A 14,866-nucleotide genomic window follows, 5' to 3' on the forward strand; every position below is an offset into this window, starting at 1 on the left:
CACAATGATGAGCTGTAGTGGTTATGCTGATTAGATAAACTCTTTAACTGATATTCGCTAAATAGGAATTGATAAGAACTGACCTAGAAAATAGTTTTGTCCATTCTCTTCAATTCACAGTTTAGTGAATAATCTTAGAAGTGTTTATTTTAAGCTACAAGCGAAAATCTGTAGACTGTCAGGCTACATTACATTATAATATTTGCAGTTTCTAATAACACAAAATGGTAATGTTACAAAATACTGTGTGAATTTTCTAAGTGAAGCAATCCTTATTTATTACAGAAATAAAGATTAGAGATACATTGATATGACGCATTTAATGAGATGAACTCCGTATCTAAATCCTCATATATTTATCTCAAGTGGTAATCACTGCCTTTCGAAATACACTGTTGATGAGACTATACAGATTCACACAGTAAGGCAATAATTGTTAAGCTGAAGTACATGTTGCAAGCCGCAGAACTAGATAAAGTCAAAAAAAATTAAAATGAAATTGACTTACACTTGCCGAGGCTCTTATCCAATCGCTTTTCCATTTTGGTGACTGTACTGATAATTTTAATATCTGGCAGCAAAATGACACCGTTTGCAGTCTCAAATTCAGAAGCAGGACGTGCAAAGTGATCCATACCACTGACTGTTATCTTCGGTTCGTTTGCTTGCAAAACCAGGATATATGCTTCTATATCTGGGATTGTAATGCACACATCTTCTCCAAAACATCTGGAATATATAACATCAAGTTATAATACTTCGTAAGTGGAAAATGTTCTGTGTTTTCTTTTAAATGCTAATGATGTTCCTGCAGTCTCACTGCTCAATTATTTTCCATTTATGAGTTAAATCACTTTTGTTTTTGACCGTGCTGCCCTAGCCACACCTCCCCTGGCTGTGAGTGTCTGACAAAAAGTTCATTTTCAATCAGATGTTAACCTACCTTAGAGTTTTTTTAAATCTTCTGCTCTGTAGATTGAACGTTAATTAAAGATAGGTGGCTCCTGCAGGTTATAAAAGACTAGTAACAGACCAGGAGATAGGAAAGTCTAAATTAAACAGACTGTGCAATAAAGTATGTTTAAACATTATATGTCTCTTTACAAGAAGTGTTCAGGAAGGCTGCATGAGTGACATGTAGGGGGTTGTTGCAAGGGCTGCATAACCAAGATCATTAACTCCTAAGTGGCAAAGAATGGAACAGTGAGACTGCAGGGGTGTGATCTATACACCATACAGCTTTAATAAACTAAAGCTGTTTTGGTGCCTTTAAAGAGATTTGCAGGGGGAAAAAAATCAATTACATTTCAAGAAGCAAAATAAATTAATTGCACTGAGCTAGCAACATAACTAACACACATTTAAATTACAGGTCCATAAAGCTGTACTGATGCAACTCAAATTACATTTAGAGAATTATCAACTCTGTTTAAGTGGGGGTATTCATAAAAATCCAGACTGGATACAGTGTTAATCATTTTTAGAAACTTCTCCAGGACTGCAATTTAAAATCCACAATTAATTCAGTGAAATCATTGTTTTGAATTGTAAAATTTTATTTGGTTCCTTAAAATGAAATGTGGTTCTGGGGACCATAAGCACTATATTTTAAGTTTATTTAATATCTGAAGTAACTGACACCATAGGACGGTGTAGGCAATCTTCACCACTACAGCTGTTGTGGACTACATCACCCATAATGTTATTATAGCCATAATCCTTTTGATTAGTAGGGATTACTACATTTGGGGGACTTACTTGCTGTATTCTTATCTCCACCCTGCAGTGCATTATATGCTGTTTTTATTTGGACCTTTGTAAGTGCAATTTGTAATAAATTATTTGTATTTTTCATATTATCTGCACTATCTCTTGGTTTTCTTTATTTTACAAGCACAAAAGAAGATATTCTACATATTATTATGAAGACTGGACAAAAAGAGGGAGAATAAGCTAAAAGTCCACCTTACATACAAGTATGAAGGTATAAACCTGCTCATTCAGTGGTCTATGCCCCTAAAGTAGATGTACTTGTAATAAGAAGGGAAAAGATCAAATACACAAAAGAAATAGACAAAACAAAAAGAAAAACAAAAGGGGAAAAAAAAAAGTAGAACGTGGGTATTGTACCTTTAATAGGACAAGGGACACATAAAACAAAATATAATAATGGTAAAAAAGTTGGCTCAATAAATAGCCAAAAGAGAGAGAATATCCCTTGTATCTAGGGAAGTGAGGTATAACTTCACAGGAAAATTGGGTCTAAGCCCACACAGTTTGCAAAGTACTAAGGACCAAATAGCAGGTCGTAATTAAGTAGCAAAATATAGTGTTTTAGGCTTAGAAAGTGAAACTGCCAGAGATCTGGTCTTATCCAATAAGTCTCACCAGAGGTCTGGAAAAAATAGGCAGGGGGGTATTTGCAGATAGAGATATGCATACAGTGAGCCTTGGTAGTTAAGGTACCCCTAAGGGGAGCACAGTAGTTGCTAGTGCCGGTTCATAGGTACAGCTAGTGCAGGGGGTTACGAAAAGAAAATAATTCTTACCCCCCTAGGCATACAGATATATCCAGAATACGTGTAGCTTATTACCAAGAAAAGGAAAGGCTACCAAAACATATCTTGTCTGTAACCTAGGTAACCCTGCACAAACTAACTGACTCCCCAAACAACGGGGTAACCAAGTACACTACCTGCTGCTTCGTGGCAGCCTAAAGGTGTCCCTATCGCTTAGCCCCCTCACTGCCCAAATCAACCCTCAAAAAAACATAGAGACAAAAATAATAATAACGAATAGATACATCAAAAGAAAACAAACAAAGCTCTTGACAAAGGCGTTCCCTCACGCCGAAACGCGCGTCGAGCATTTTAGAATGCCGATGCATTCTTTTTATTTTATTTAATTCTTTTTCTTTTTGTTTTCTTTTGATGAATCTATTCGTTATTATTATTTTTGTCTCTATGTTTTTTTGAGGGTTGATTTAGGCAGTGAGGGGGCTAAGCGATAGGGACACCTTTAGGCTGCCACGAAGCAGCAGGTAGTGTACTTGGTTACCCCGTTGTTTGGGGAGTCAGTTAGTTTGTGCAGGGTTACCTAGGTTACAGACAAGATATGTTTTGGTAACCTTTCCTTTTCTTGGTAATAAGCTACACGTATTCTGGATATATCTGTATGCCTAGGGGGGTAAGAATTATTTTCTTTTCGTAACCCCCTGCACTAGCTGTACCTATGAACCGGCACTAGCAACTACTGTGCTCCCCTTAGGGGTACCTTAACTACCAAGGCTCACTGTATGCATATCTCTATCTGCAAATACCCCCCTGCCTATTTTTTCCAGACCTCTGGTGAGACTTATTGGATAAGACCAGATCTCTGGCAGTTTCACTTTCTAAGACTAAAACACTATATTTTGCTACTTAATTACGACCTGCTATTTGGTCCTTAGTACTTTGCAAACTGTGTGGGCTTAGACCCAATTTTCCTGTGAAGTTATACCTCACTTCCCTAGATACAAGGGATATTCTCTCTCTTTTGGCTATTTATTGAGCCAACTTTTTTACCATTATTATATTTTGTTTTATGTGTCCCTTGTCCTATTAAAGGTACAATACCCACGTTCTACTTTTTTCTTTTTTTCTTTTTTCCCTTTTGTTTTTCTTTGTGTTTTGTCTATTTCTTTTGTGTATTTGATCTTTTCCCTTCTTATTACAAGTACATCTACTTTAGGGGCATAGACCACTGAATGAGCAGGTTTATACCTTCATACTTGTATGTAAGGTGGACTTTTAGCTTATTCTCCCTCTTTTTGTCCAATTTCCTCTTGGGGTTAAGCCCCCTATTCCCCTAGTAACCTCCCTGCAGAGTTTGAGGTACTGGTTGTTTTCCAGCACCCCATTACTTCTGTTTCTTTTTCTTATTATGAAGACTACTTCTGACTAAGGATGATGGGCCTGAGATTCACTTACATTTTGTGAGTTATATATATACATCTTGCGTGTCCATTCATTTATACTCGTATTATTCTATGTGCGATTTATATATCTTTTTACAGATATTGTTCATTTAGCTGTCATTATATAAGGTTGTATATTTCCATTTATATCTTAGAAGTGATTATTTCAAAATATATATATATTATGACGTTGTGGCAGGCTTATGCAATGTATGATCATATAATGTAACTAAATCCCCATTATTTTTTGCCTAGATTAGGTGTTTTTAAAAAAAACCTTTTAAAAACTAATACAATCTGTAAACATTGAAGTTGCTGTTTAGTCGATAGGAGAGTGCGCTGGATCTTGTGTATTGTTTATTGTATAATATGGCCCCCAGCAGCACCCCATTTAAGCATGTTCAGGTGAGTGCAACCACCCCCCCATGTTCCATATATATATATATATATTTGGGAGTCTAGCCAACTCATTGGTTTTGCACCCCTCCCTGTCACAGGTGCCTCATCTCAGGTCCCTATTTAGCCTTGTACTGCAGAGAGCCTCAGATGGATTTTTTTCCCCAAGTGGGTTAATCTCATAAGAGCAGACATTAGACTGTGAGAGTAGGACCTGCCAAAGACGGGGTACATTGACGTTGTGGCAGGCTTATGCAATGTATGATCATATAATGTAACTAAATCCCCATTATTTTTTGCCTAGATTAGGTGTTTTTAAAAAAAATAAAAATAAATAAAAAACCTTTTAAAAACTAATACAATCTGTAAACATTGAAGTTGCTGTTTAGTCGATAGGAGAGTGCGCTGGATCTTGTGTATTGTTTATTATTTATATATATATATATATATATATATATATATACCCTGAAGAAAATTATAAATGCAACACTTTTATTTTTGCCCCCATTTTTCATGAGCTGAACTCAAAGATCTAAGACTTTTTCTATGTACACAAAAGGCCTATATCTCTCAAATAATGTTCACAAATCTATGTTAGTGAGCACTTCTCCTTTGCCGAGATAATCCATCCACTTCACAGGTGTGGCATATCAAGATGCTGATTAGACAACATTATTATTGCAAAGGTGTGCCTTAGCCTGGCTGCAATCAATGGCCACTCTAAAATGTGCAGTTTTACTGTATTTGGGGGGTCTGAAAACCAGTCCGTATCTGGTGTGACCACCATTTGCCTCACACAGTGCAATACATCTCCTTTAAAGTCTTGATTTAGACAGATTTGTGAACAGTATTTGAGAGAAATAGGCCTTTTGTGTACATCGAAAAAGTCTTAGATCTTTGAGTTCAGCTCATGAAAAATGGGGGCAAAAACAAAAGTGTTAAATGTGTTGCGTTTATAATTTTGTTCATTGTGTATATATATATATATATATATATATATATATATATATAATTAATGAAGAATACATGGTTAATAAAATGAACATGCATAACATATGAAAATAAGTTAAGAAAATAGGAAGTGCAACAAAACAAGGACACACCATGATTCGAGCAGACTTATTTTGAGTTCAAAGCTTACTGAATTACTATACCCAGTGTGCTTGAGAATCATTTTAAAAGTATCTCAAATAACCCTGAGACATTCATAGCCTACTGATCTGAGAGTGTCATTTGTGGCCACACTTCTAAAAAGACCCTCTAAACAATACGTGTTGGTTTCCCAAACTCTGCTTTTTAGCAGAAGCAAGGAGCTATAACATCTTCTCAGGCACCACCAGGAGCCTACACTGTCAAAACATGCTCACAATCAATCCACAGCAATGCCTTTAGTTTTTAACCAATCATATCCCTTAAGTGGTCTACTACTCCAACCAGTCAGCTGTATATACATTCAATAATGTACTAGCAAATGGGTTCTCTGTGCCAGTTTAGAATCAGAGGTTCCATTTGAGTCTTGCAGCCTTGTGTGCCAATGAAAGGTATCCTGGATTCCATAGGTTGATGATCTCTGTATTAGAATCTCTCAAACTTTACTCAACTGATGTTTAGCAATCAATAACTGCTGTGATACTTTGACTGGCTGTTACTGATAAATGTTCAGTTCTATCTATACATTCTGAGATTGCTATTTCCATAAAATAAATTAAATCTCAATAATCTGTGATTAACAAAATAAAAGCCGCATGCATATCTGACCCCTCAGTATCTTTCTCTACATAAATTTGACTAATTCAAAGCGAACTGCTGCCAGGGTTAATCTTTAGCACAATCAATATGTAAATAGCTAACGGGCATTTAATTAATTTTTTAACAGCAAGCCTACTGCAAGTTAATTAGATAGCACAACATTTAATTGTTATCATCACTAACATATGGTGTTCTACAGTAATATATATCTACAATAACCAGTGTACAGTAATAGAGATATCTTGTTAAAAGTCAATCAAAGTCTTTTCAGACTCATTTACTCATTTAGGAATTCTGATCACTTTGGGTTTTGAAGCAACATGATTCTATACAGGAAATGTCATTTCCCCATAGCTTATAAATCTCCATTAGTGAAAACGCAGGCTGCATTTTCAGAAAAAAAAAGGCTTGAATAAGGCTCCAAGACAAAACACGCAACCCATTTCAATATCTGAAGTATGTGTAACCCATATAAATGCCCATGATGCATGAAGCACGGAGAATAAGTGAGAATTAATAATCTGAAAGCTGCACTTGGATTTAATGCCACCAAAAGCATTGATAATGGACATTGATAGTAGGTATCTTTGAGCAGCTCACATGCAAGTTCAAAGCTTATGAGTTTCACCAAATACAGATTATTTTAATGCCGACACTGATGTCATAGACAAAATTGCCAAAAACTCATTATCTATGGTAAACCACATTAGCATTTGTACACTATTGTCAAAAATGTAAATGCTAGGTTGATAATAGCAATTACTCAAAAATAGCTATTTTACATTAATTTTAATTTTATTCGAATTTGTGTAAGTCTATTTTAATAAATACCAAAATATGTAAAAAAAACTATTTATATGTTTGTATTGGATTATTATTATTAGCATTTACATAGCGCCAACTCATTCCGCAGTGCTTTACAATATTAAGGGTGAATTTAACAATAGATGAGACAAACTATTGGACATTTTGACAGGAACAATAGGTTGATAAGAACCCTGCTCATATGAGATTACAATCTAGAGAAGGTGGTGGATAAAAACATAGTAGGAACCAAGTGACAGGCTGGAAAAGTAGCAGAACTGGAAGGTGAGAGTGAAGCAGAGAATGGACCCACTTTTTCTGTTGACATAGTACCCTCAGTTACCGTGGGAGTTCATAGGCTATTCTGAAGAGGTGGCTTTTTAGGGACTTCTTAAAGGAAGGCTTTTGGAGAGACAGATGGGGAGACAGGCTTGAGCTGTCAGCGAGAATTGCTGTGAGCATGAGTTAACACCACCAGGCGGGAAAAGGTCACTGGCAGAGCGTACCTATGAATTATTAAGAAATATAGTAGTGGATACAATTGATGAGAGCTTTGTAAGTAAGCTGTAATATTTAGAATTTAAGGGGTGGAAGCCAGATTGAAGAGGGTCGAGGAGTAAGTTAGAGTTGAGAAAGCGTGTCAGACAGTTACAGACAAGTCATTCCAAAAAGTTGTTTCTAAATTTAATACATTTTATTGTTTTTTTCCAACATTGAAACAATACTAGAAAAGGGGGTGGGAGGATTGAGAACAGAAGGAAAAAGGGGAAGGGGTAAAGGTAATATTTGACAATGATTTGATAGTACCGATAAACATCAGTACATTAGTGATCACTTCTGTCCAACATTTACTTTTATATTTAGCAGTGGGCTTAGTTTGTACTGCTATTATACAACTATAACTGTTACAAGATTTTATCAGTTTGAATGCGTCAATCTCCATGTGTCCCACATCTCCCAGGTTGCTAAAGTTACTCTGGAAGAGGAGCAAATACTGTTGAAGCAACATTCATATATCCTTTGTTTGTCCAGCTCAGTTTGTAGGGTCACACAGAGGAAATGTGCTGGGATTTCCAAGCCCAAGCTATTAAGGTTTGGGATGTAAGGGCATCATAGTATATTAGTATTTTCTCTTGTGAAGGCACATTAGCTGGCATATTAAATAAAAGGTACGTGAGTGGGCTATGGGGCTTCGTAAGTTCTTGTATAAGTGCTCCCACGAAGTCCCAGAAAGGCTGAATCTGTGTGCATTGCCACCATATGTGGAACACTGATCCTCTAGAGGCATTACACCTCCAGCAATTAGGAGAGCTATTGGGGAACATCTTATGTATTCTCTCCGGTACCATGTGCCATCTATACAGCGTTTTCCTTTGTTGCTCTATCAATGTAGCAGATTTAATATATTTCCTAGGGGTAGCTAATATTGCGTTCCGTTGTTTCTGCATGCTTTCACCCATTAGGTCCCTAGCCCAGTGTTTTGCTGGCACCGCTTCTGAGAATGATAAATATTCCAGAAGTAGGCTGTAAAACATGGAGATTGGCTTACATACTATAAGTATCTGTCTATTTATACATATACGTTTCCATACTGTAAGAGCAGTGTCTTCTGGTTGTTGTAAAAGTAGTTGAATTGTGTTAGCGTGTAAGAAGGAGTGCAGTTGATGATATGAAAATTGGGAAGTATTATATTCAGTCATAAAAGTGGAAAAGTCTTTAAATTTTGTCCCAGTGTAGAGATGGAAGAGATGTGTGAGGCCATTTTCATGCCATTTTAATGCCATGGCTTGGCATGAAATTATTATTATTATTATTATTATTATTATTATGTTATTTATCTAGTGTCATCAAATTCCTCAGCGCTTTACAATGGGTGGACGAATAGACATGTAGTTGTAACCAGACAAGTTGGACACACAGGAACAGAGGGGTTGAGGGCCCTGCTCAATGAGCTTACATGCTAGAGGGAGTGGGGTAAAATGACACAAAAAGGTAAGGATAGTATTAGACTAGAGACAGTTGCAGAAGAGGAATCAGAAATGTGGGGATACAATACGTGAGAGCCTTTAGAGGGGTTGCCCAGGAGATTTGGTTATTACTACTTAACTTTGGGCATCCCACACTTAAAGGACCACTCTAGTGCCAGGAAAGCATACTCGTTTTCCTGGCACTAGAGTGCCCTGAGGGTGCCCCCACCCTCAGGGACCCCCTCCCGCCCGGCTCTGGAAAGGGGAAAAGGGTTAAAACTTACCTTTTTCCAGCGCTGGGCGGGGAGCTCTCCTCCTCCTCTCCGCCTCCGTTCCTCCCCGTCGGCTGAATGCGCACGCGCGGCAAGAGCTGCGCGCGCATTCAGCCGGTCGCATAGGAAAGCATTCATAATGCTTTCCTATGGACGCTTGCGTGCTCTCACTGTGATTTTCACAGTGAGAATCACGCAAGCACCTCTAGCGGCTGTCAGTGAGACAGTCACTAGAGGAAAAAGGGGAAGGCTTAACTAATTGATAAACATAGCAGTTTCTCTGAAACTGCTATGTTTATAAAAAAATTAGTTAACCCTAGCTGGACCTGGCACCCATACCACTTCATTAAGCTGAAGTGGTCTGGGTGCCTAGAGTGGTCCTTTAAAACATCAATGCTACTTGAGCTGGGACTGCCATCAAAGGTTGTCTAAGAGGCTTTGGTAGCCACAGAATATGGAGAAGTTCATATAGTTCAAACAATTGTTTCATCTTCACCCATTGTGGGGGTGAGTGTGTTTCAAGGAAGTGGGGCAAAACGGATGCAAGTATTGATGTGTACGGATATACAGAACTGCCAATCGGCCTGCCTTAATCAGTGCCCTTAGGAGTTTCATTGATACCAGAGGCTTACCACCAGCCCAGATTAAATTGGTGATATCCTTTTGGACTTTTTTGAAATAAGATTGAGGTATATTTAATGGCAAGGTACGGAAGATATATTATAACTTCAGAAGTATTGACATTTTTATTGCTACCATTTTTTCAAGATGGTTTGACATTTCTCCAAGCTCTAATATAGTTGCTTGTATAGAGATCAGTAACTTTCTTTTTGAATAATAAGTATAAATATTTTATATTGTCCTTCCTCCATTCAAAGTCATATGTGAGCTGCAAAGTAGCCATTACCAAGGGGGATAGCCCCAATCCCAAAGCCTTTGTTTTTATAGTATTTAGAGAGTAATACGAGTATAAGCCATACTCCTTAATTAAACCCATAAGAAAAGGGAGTGTTTCTAGGGGGTCTGTGAGATAACAGACATGTAATTGTAACCAGACAACAGGATGTACAGGAACAGAGGGGTGGAGGGCCCTGCTCAATGAGCTTACATTCTAGATGGAGTAGGGTATAGTGACACAAAGGGTAAAAGTAGGGGTAGGAAGTAGGTTGTTGGAGAAGTATTCACTGAGGGCTTAGTAGATAGTTTTTCACAGTTGCAGGAGAGGAGTCATGGGGGATGGGGGATAAAAACCTGCTAACAGTTTAATTGATATACTTTCTTGAAGAAGTGAGTTTTCAATGATTTTTTGAATGAGTGGAGACTGGGTGAAAGTCTTACGGAGAAGGGAAGGGAGTTCCACAGAAGAGGTGCAGCCCTGGAGAAATCTTGACATTGTTTAGTACACATGCAGTTGAATTGGCTATTCTGGAGCCAATAAAATCCTGAAATCATGAACAGCTGGAAATAAATGTAATCTGCCACCCTAAAATATGTAAAGTGTGAGTGCTATAATTTACGCATTTGTTAACTTTGTGCTTTATTACTTTGTTTGGTTCCACTAGAATGAAGCGATTGGAGTGATTGTTATTTGTTCCCCTCTGATTAAGGTAGTGTTAATGTACGTCCGCACCTCAATCAGTAGCTTTTACAAGCGTCTAAATATATCCTGCACCTGGCCACTAATAGTGTGTAAACTAGACTTTGACAAGGCAATAAGTTTGGGATAAAAAAAAAATCACTTTTAATATCCACAGATAAGCAAAATTGCTTCATAATGTTCTGTCTTGTACTTACTGGACTTTGGATGACACCTTGAGTCGTCGTTTGCCAGTGGTAGATAACTGCCGAGAGTTGATGTACGAGACCTTGCGTAGTGCTTGATTTATACTGTCAATGTCTTCACCTTCCATGACAAGGATGGATTGAGAGGGGTTGAAGTGATACTGAGAGAAAAACACAAGTTAAGAACTAATCCTGGAATCAGGCACATTCACATAAATATAGGAACTATTACTCTTCCATATCTATTCATGTTTTCTATATTCGTTCAATATAACAGATACTAAAGAAAACATGAAAGCAGTGATTTTACAATGAAATATGTTACCGTATGGAAAACAATCATTGAAACATTCTGGGTTATCCACTAAAACATGAATCACTAAAAATTGCCACGGGAACTGCACATTTCACTACAAAATAGCCAAATTGGAACAATTCTGTAACTCAGCTATTTTCCCAGCTGAGCTACTTGGGCGTATAATTTACAGTTCCCTGGTCAATTCACAACAATTCATGCTTAGTGAATACACCCCCTTCTTACACAAACAATTTGAATCCATCCTTATGTGTCTCAGATTTCATACAAACCAAATTCTAGGCCAGTTATTATACGTAAACTTAAGAACTATTAACCCTTACAGTAAGGAAGGAGTCAGTAAAAAAAACAAACAATCTATTCTGTGGTCTGGCACTATATACGTTAAAAATATTTGGAATATAGAATATGGTATTTGAAATTAACAGCATGATTTCCTCCTGATCTATCTGAAAGTGTAATTTTGCATTTCTCCTGCTTAGCTGACATTTTGATCAATTTCAAACAGACAGCCAATCAGAGTGGTCTCTGTGTGATGAATGTTAAAATTATACCATTGCAGAAAATATGGCTTTTCACAAATCCTTTTACCATACTGATCTATTTTTTGCAGACTTTGTATCTACTACTTGCGTTATGATTGTGTTTTCAGGAGTAGATGACATTGTTTGATAATACTTTTTATATTTTATTATTTAATATTTTATTATTTTTTTAATGAAATCGTCAGGGCAATTATTTCACTGTTGGAAGTACTTGAAGGGTTACTCCAACCACCATGATCAATTCAGTGATTTGAAGTGGCCATTGTGGTAGGAGTCTGCACATACAGAGTAATCTACACGTGTGTGCTAGGAGCTACATGTGACAATGGCAGTCTAGAACTTTGTCGTCAATTCTATACATAAAATATGTCTGTCATCTGCACGCACTGCATGCTGGAGACAGATATAATCTGCTTCTCCAGAAATATTTTTCTCCCTACCTCCCTACCTCCCTCCCACCCTCTCACCCTCCCCGAGTTGAGCCCTCCCCACTTCCTTACTCCCTTCATTACTTATTGAAGAAATACATTTTCAATGACTCCCTAACTCCCCCCCCCCCATGGGCTCAGATTGCATGCATGCGCTCTGAGCAGGAAAAACAGTCCAATTGCAGACTTTGCTATGAGTTGGACTAAGCGAGGCACTGGCTGATGTTAGGAAGTGGTGTGCGAAAGCAGCACCACGATTCTAGGAATAATAAAAAAAGGGTTGGAATAATAGCTTGCAAGATTGGACACTGTCTGGCACTTTAATTTTAGGAAAGGATTGGATTGACTTTAACGCCAGCGCAATTCACCTCCTCACTAAAACTACTGATCCCACTGAGATTACTATAATATTAAAGAGATCAATTTTTTTTTACTGACATTTTTTTTTTAAATCAACCTCAACTCAATCTTACCTTTACACCTTGGCCCAGATTGTCCAAAGATCTAATATCAAGTCCCTCCTTACAGGCTTGCAAGCAGGAGATCAATTTGTGGCTTTCGATTTTTCCAGGTCGGAGCATGAGGCCTGCAATGCTCCCATGAAAGTATTGTGCAAATTTGGGCTTTGTGACTTCACCCCCTGTCAAAATGATAAAAACCACAACAATGTTAAACAATAAATGCTTATTAACTATTTTTTAAATAGATTTTTAAGTTCTGTGGCGATAATTGCCTATTGAATGATATTGTGAGACTGTCAGAAAACACAATAATTGTGCTAAAGATTGAAGTTATTGTTTTCTTTTGAGCGAGCCTTGATACGAATACAGACAGACAGACCAACAGATAGACAGAATTTAGGTAAACTGGAATTTATTGCTGTTGGATGTATATTCTATTACACTTCCTCCTCGAATGTGCTATAGATATTCTATAAATAGAGTGTCTATAAAGGAAAACTGTCATCTCTCACAGCATTCCATCCCTTGGAGCTACAGGTTACATGCTCCTTGTCAGAAGTACTGCTTACCCAACCAGAGAACATTCTATGTTTTCCCAGCAGCATGTGCAGATTGAGATAACATCAATCGTCACTGCCAGGCATGTATGTGCCATTAGCTCTTTAGAACGTGTTCCCAAGCATAGAAGAGTGATCTTAGGTCATAAAAACTGAGGATCACTTGAATAGCAATGCTCAGTAAGACAAAGCCGTGGAAGTTGAACGTTTCCGTTTAAAGGGATAATATATCTAAGCACAGTTTATTGAGCATTCTCAACATTGTTTTGGGAAAAAAATAAACAGGAGCATTAAACATATTGTTGCTGCATTTATGTAAATGCTGATTCTCCTGGAATACTTTACATTAAATTCCTTAAGACCAACTGGATACATTGCGAGTATCTGAAATATCAGAAAATGTTTTGAACATCATTACAAAAAACCCAACACATGTTGCATCAACAATGATAAACAGAACTTTTATAACTTATCATTTTCTAATTTAAATGGTTCACAGTTGAAGGTAGTACACCTGCTTTGATAAAGAGGATTCTAAAAAATCTACACTAATTAAGTACACACAGCTGTTTGCCTTTCATGTTTGTTTGTTGAAGAATTACATGCATTTTGTCTTTCGTGAATATAACCTGTAATTTTCAAACACAATGGCAGACATGAAATAAGAAAATTTGTATATCGGTGTAAATAGGTGTTTTTGTTTCTTCATACACTTCTAAATATTCTAATTTTATTATTGATAATTACATAGTGTCAACATATCCCACAATGCTTTACAATTTTAACGAGAGGATATATGAGAAAACAGATAAGAAACATATTATTACAAGTGTTAAGAAGAAACAAAAGGCTATTACAATGGTGTATACTGATATTCAATAAAATGGTTTTAAAAATGTTGAAGCAATGTTCTAATGTTCAATTTAAGATACACACACACATTTTTGACATGCTTATAAAGACACATTTGACTATTTGCCATAGTCAAGGTGCCATAAATGATCAAACTAGTTGTTGTTAAATTAAGGATTACTTTGGAATGCTCTCTGCACAGATCAAAGATTCAAATAAGTATGGAAGCTTACCAATATACTACTTACCCAACACACACACACACAGGGTTCTCACTGCGACATACAGACGAGGTCACCCCAGAGGTGCCTGATGAGGGACTTGAACCTGTGTACTCTGCAATCCTGGACCTGCTCTCTTGCCTCTGAGCCACTATACAGCTCTAGAAATCGCTTGAAGTATAATCTTGCCTTGTATCCAGCACTCGGGGCTGGACGTTATTCTGTGGCTGCTCCAACATTCTCAGCACACCTGTGGCTGATCACCAATCAGCCAGGTATAAGACACTGCCTCTCCCTGAGGGCAGTGTCAGTTCATTGACTCTGGTTCGAGTATTGCTGTTTCGTGTTCTCCTGACCTTGGATTGTTATTTTGTTGTACCCTGACTTTTGGCATCCTCTGACCTCGGCTCTCTACTCACTTATCCCTTAGACTATTCTCCTGGTTTATCCGTTTCTGTACTGCGACTTGGAGTATTAACCTGCACAGCCCCCGTGCACAGACTCACAGGCCAGGTGAGTTCTTACCTGACCACCTTGGCCTGTGTTTAATTGCAAGAGTGA

General features: G+C 37.5%; 1 protein-coding gene across 1 annotated transcript in view; it reads right to left on the reverse strand.

Annotated features, from left to right (window-relative positions):
- CLSTN2 (calsyntenin 2) overlaps nucleotides 1-14,866 on the reverse strand; it is an 827,610-nt gene that overhangs the window by 25,362 nt on the left and 787,382 nt on the right. The window contains exons 10-12 of the mRNA XM_063442469.1: nucleotides 12,688-12,854; nucleotides 10,938-11,086; nucleotides 509-729 (exon numbers count right to left, since the gene is read on the reverse strand). Of these exons, the coding sequence (XP_063298539.1) occupies nucleotides 509-729; nucleotides 10,938-11,086; nucleotides 12,688-12,854 (537 nt within the window). The remainder of the gene's footprint in view (nucleotides 1-508; nucleotides 730-10,937; nucleotides 11,087-12,687; nucleotides 12,855-14,866) is intronic.

The sequence above is a fragment of the Pelobates fuscus genome, chromosome 2 (assembly GCF_036172605.1).
Source record: "Pelobates fuscus isolate aPelFus1 chromosome 2, aPelFus1.pri, whole genome shotgun sequence".
Lineage (NCBI taxonomy): Eukaryota > Metazoa > Chordata > Amphibia > Anura > Pelobatidae > Pelobates > Pelobates fuscus.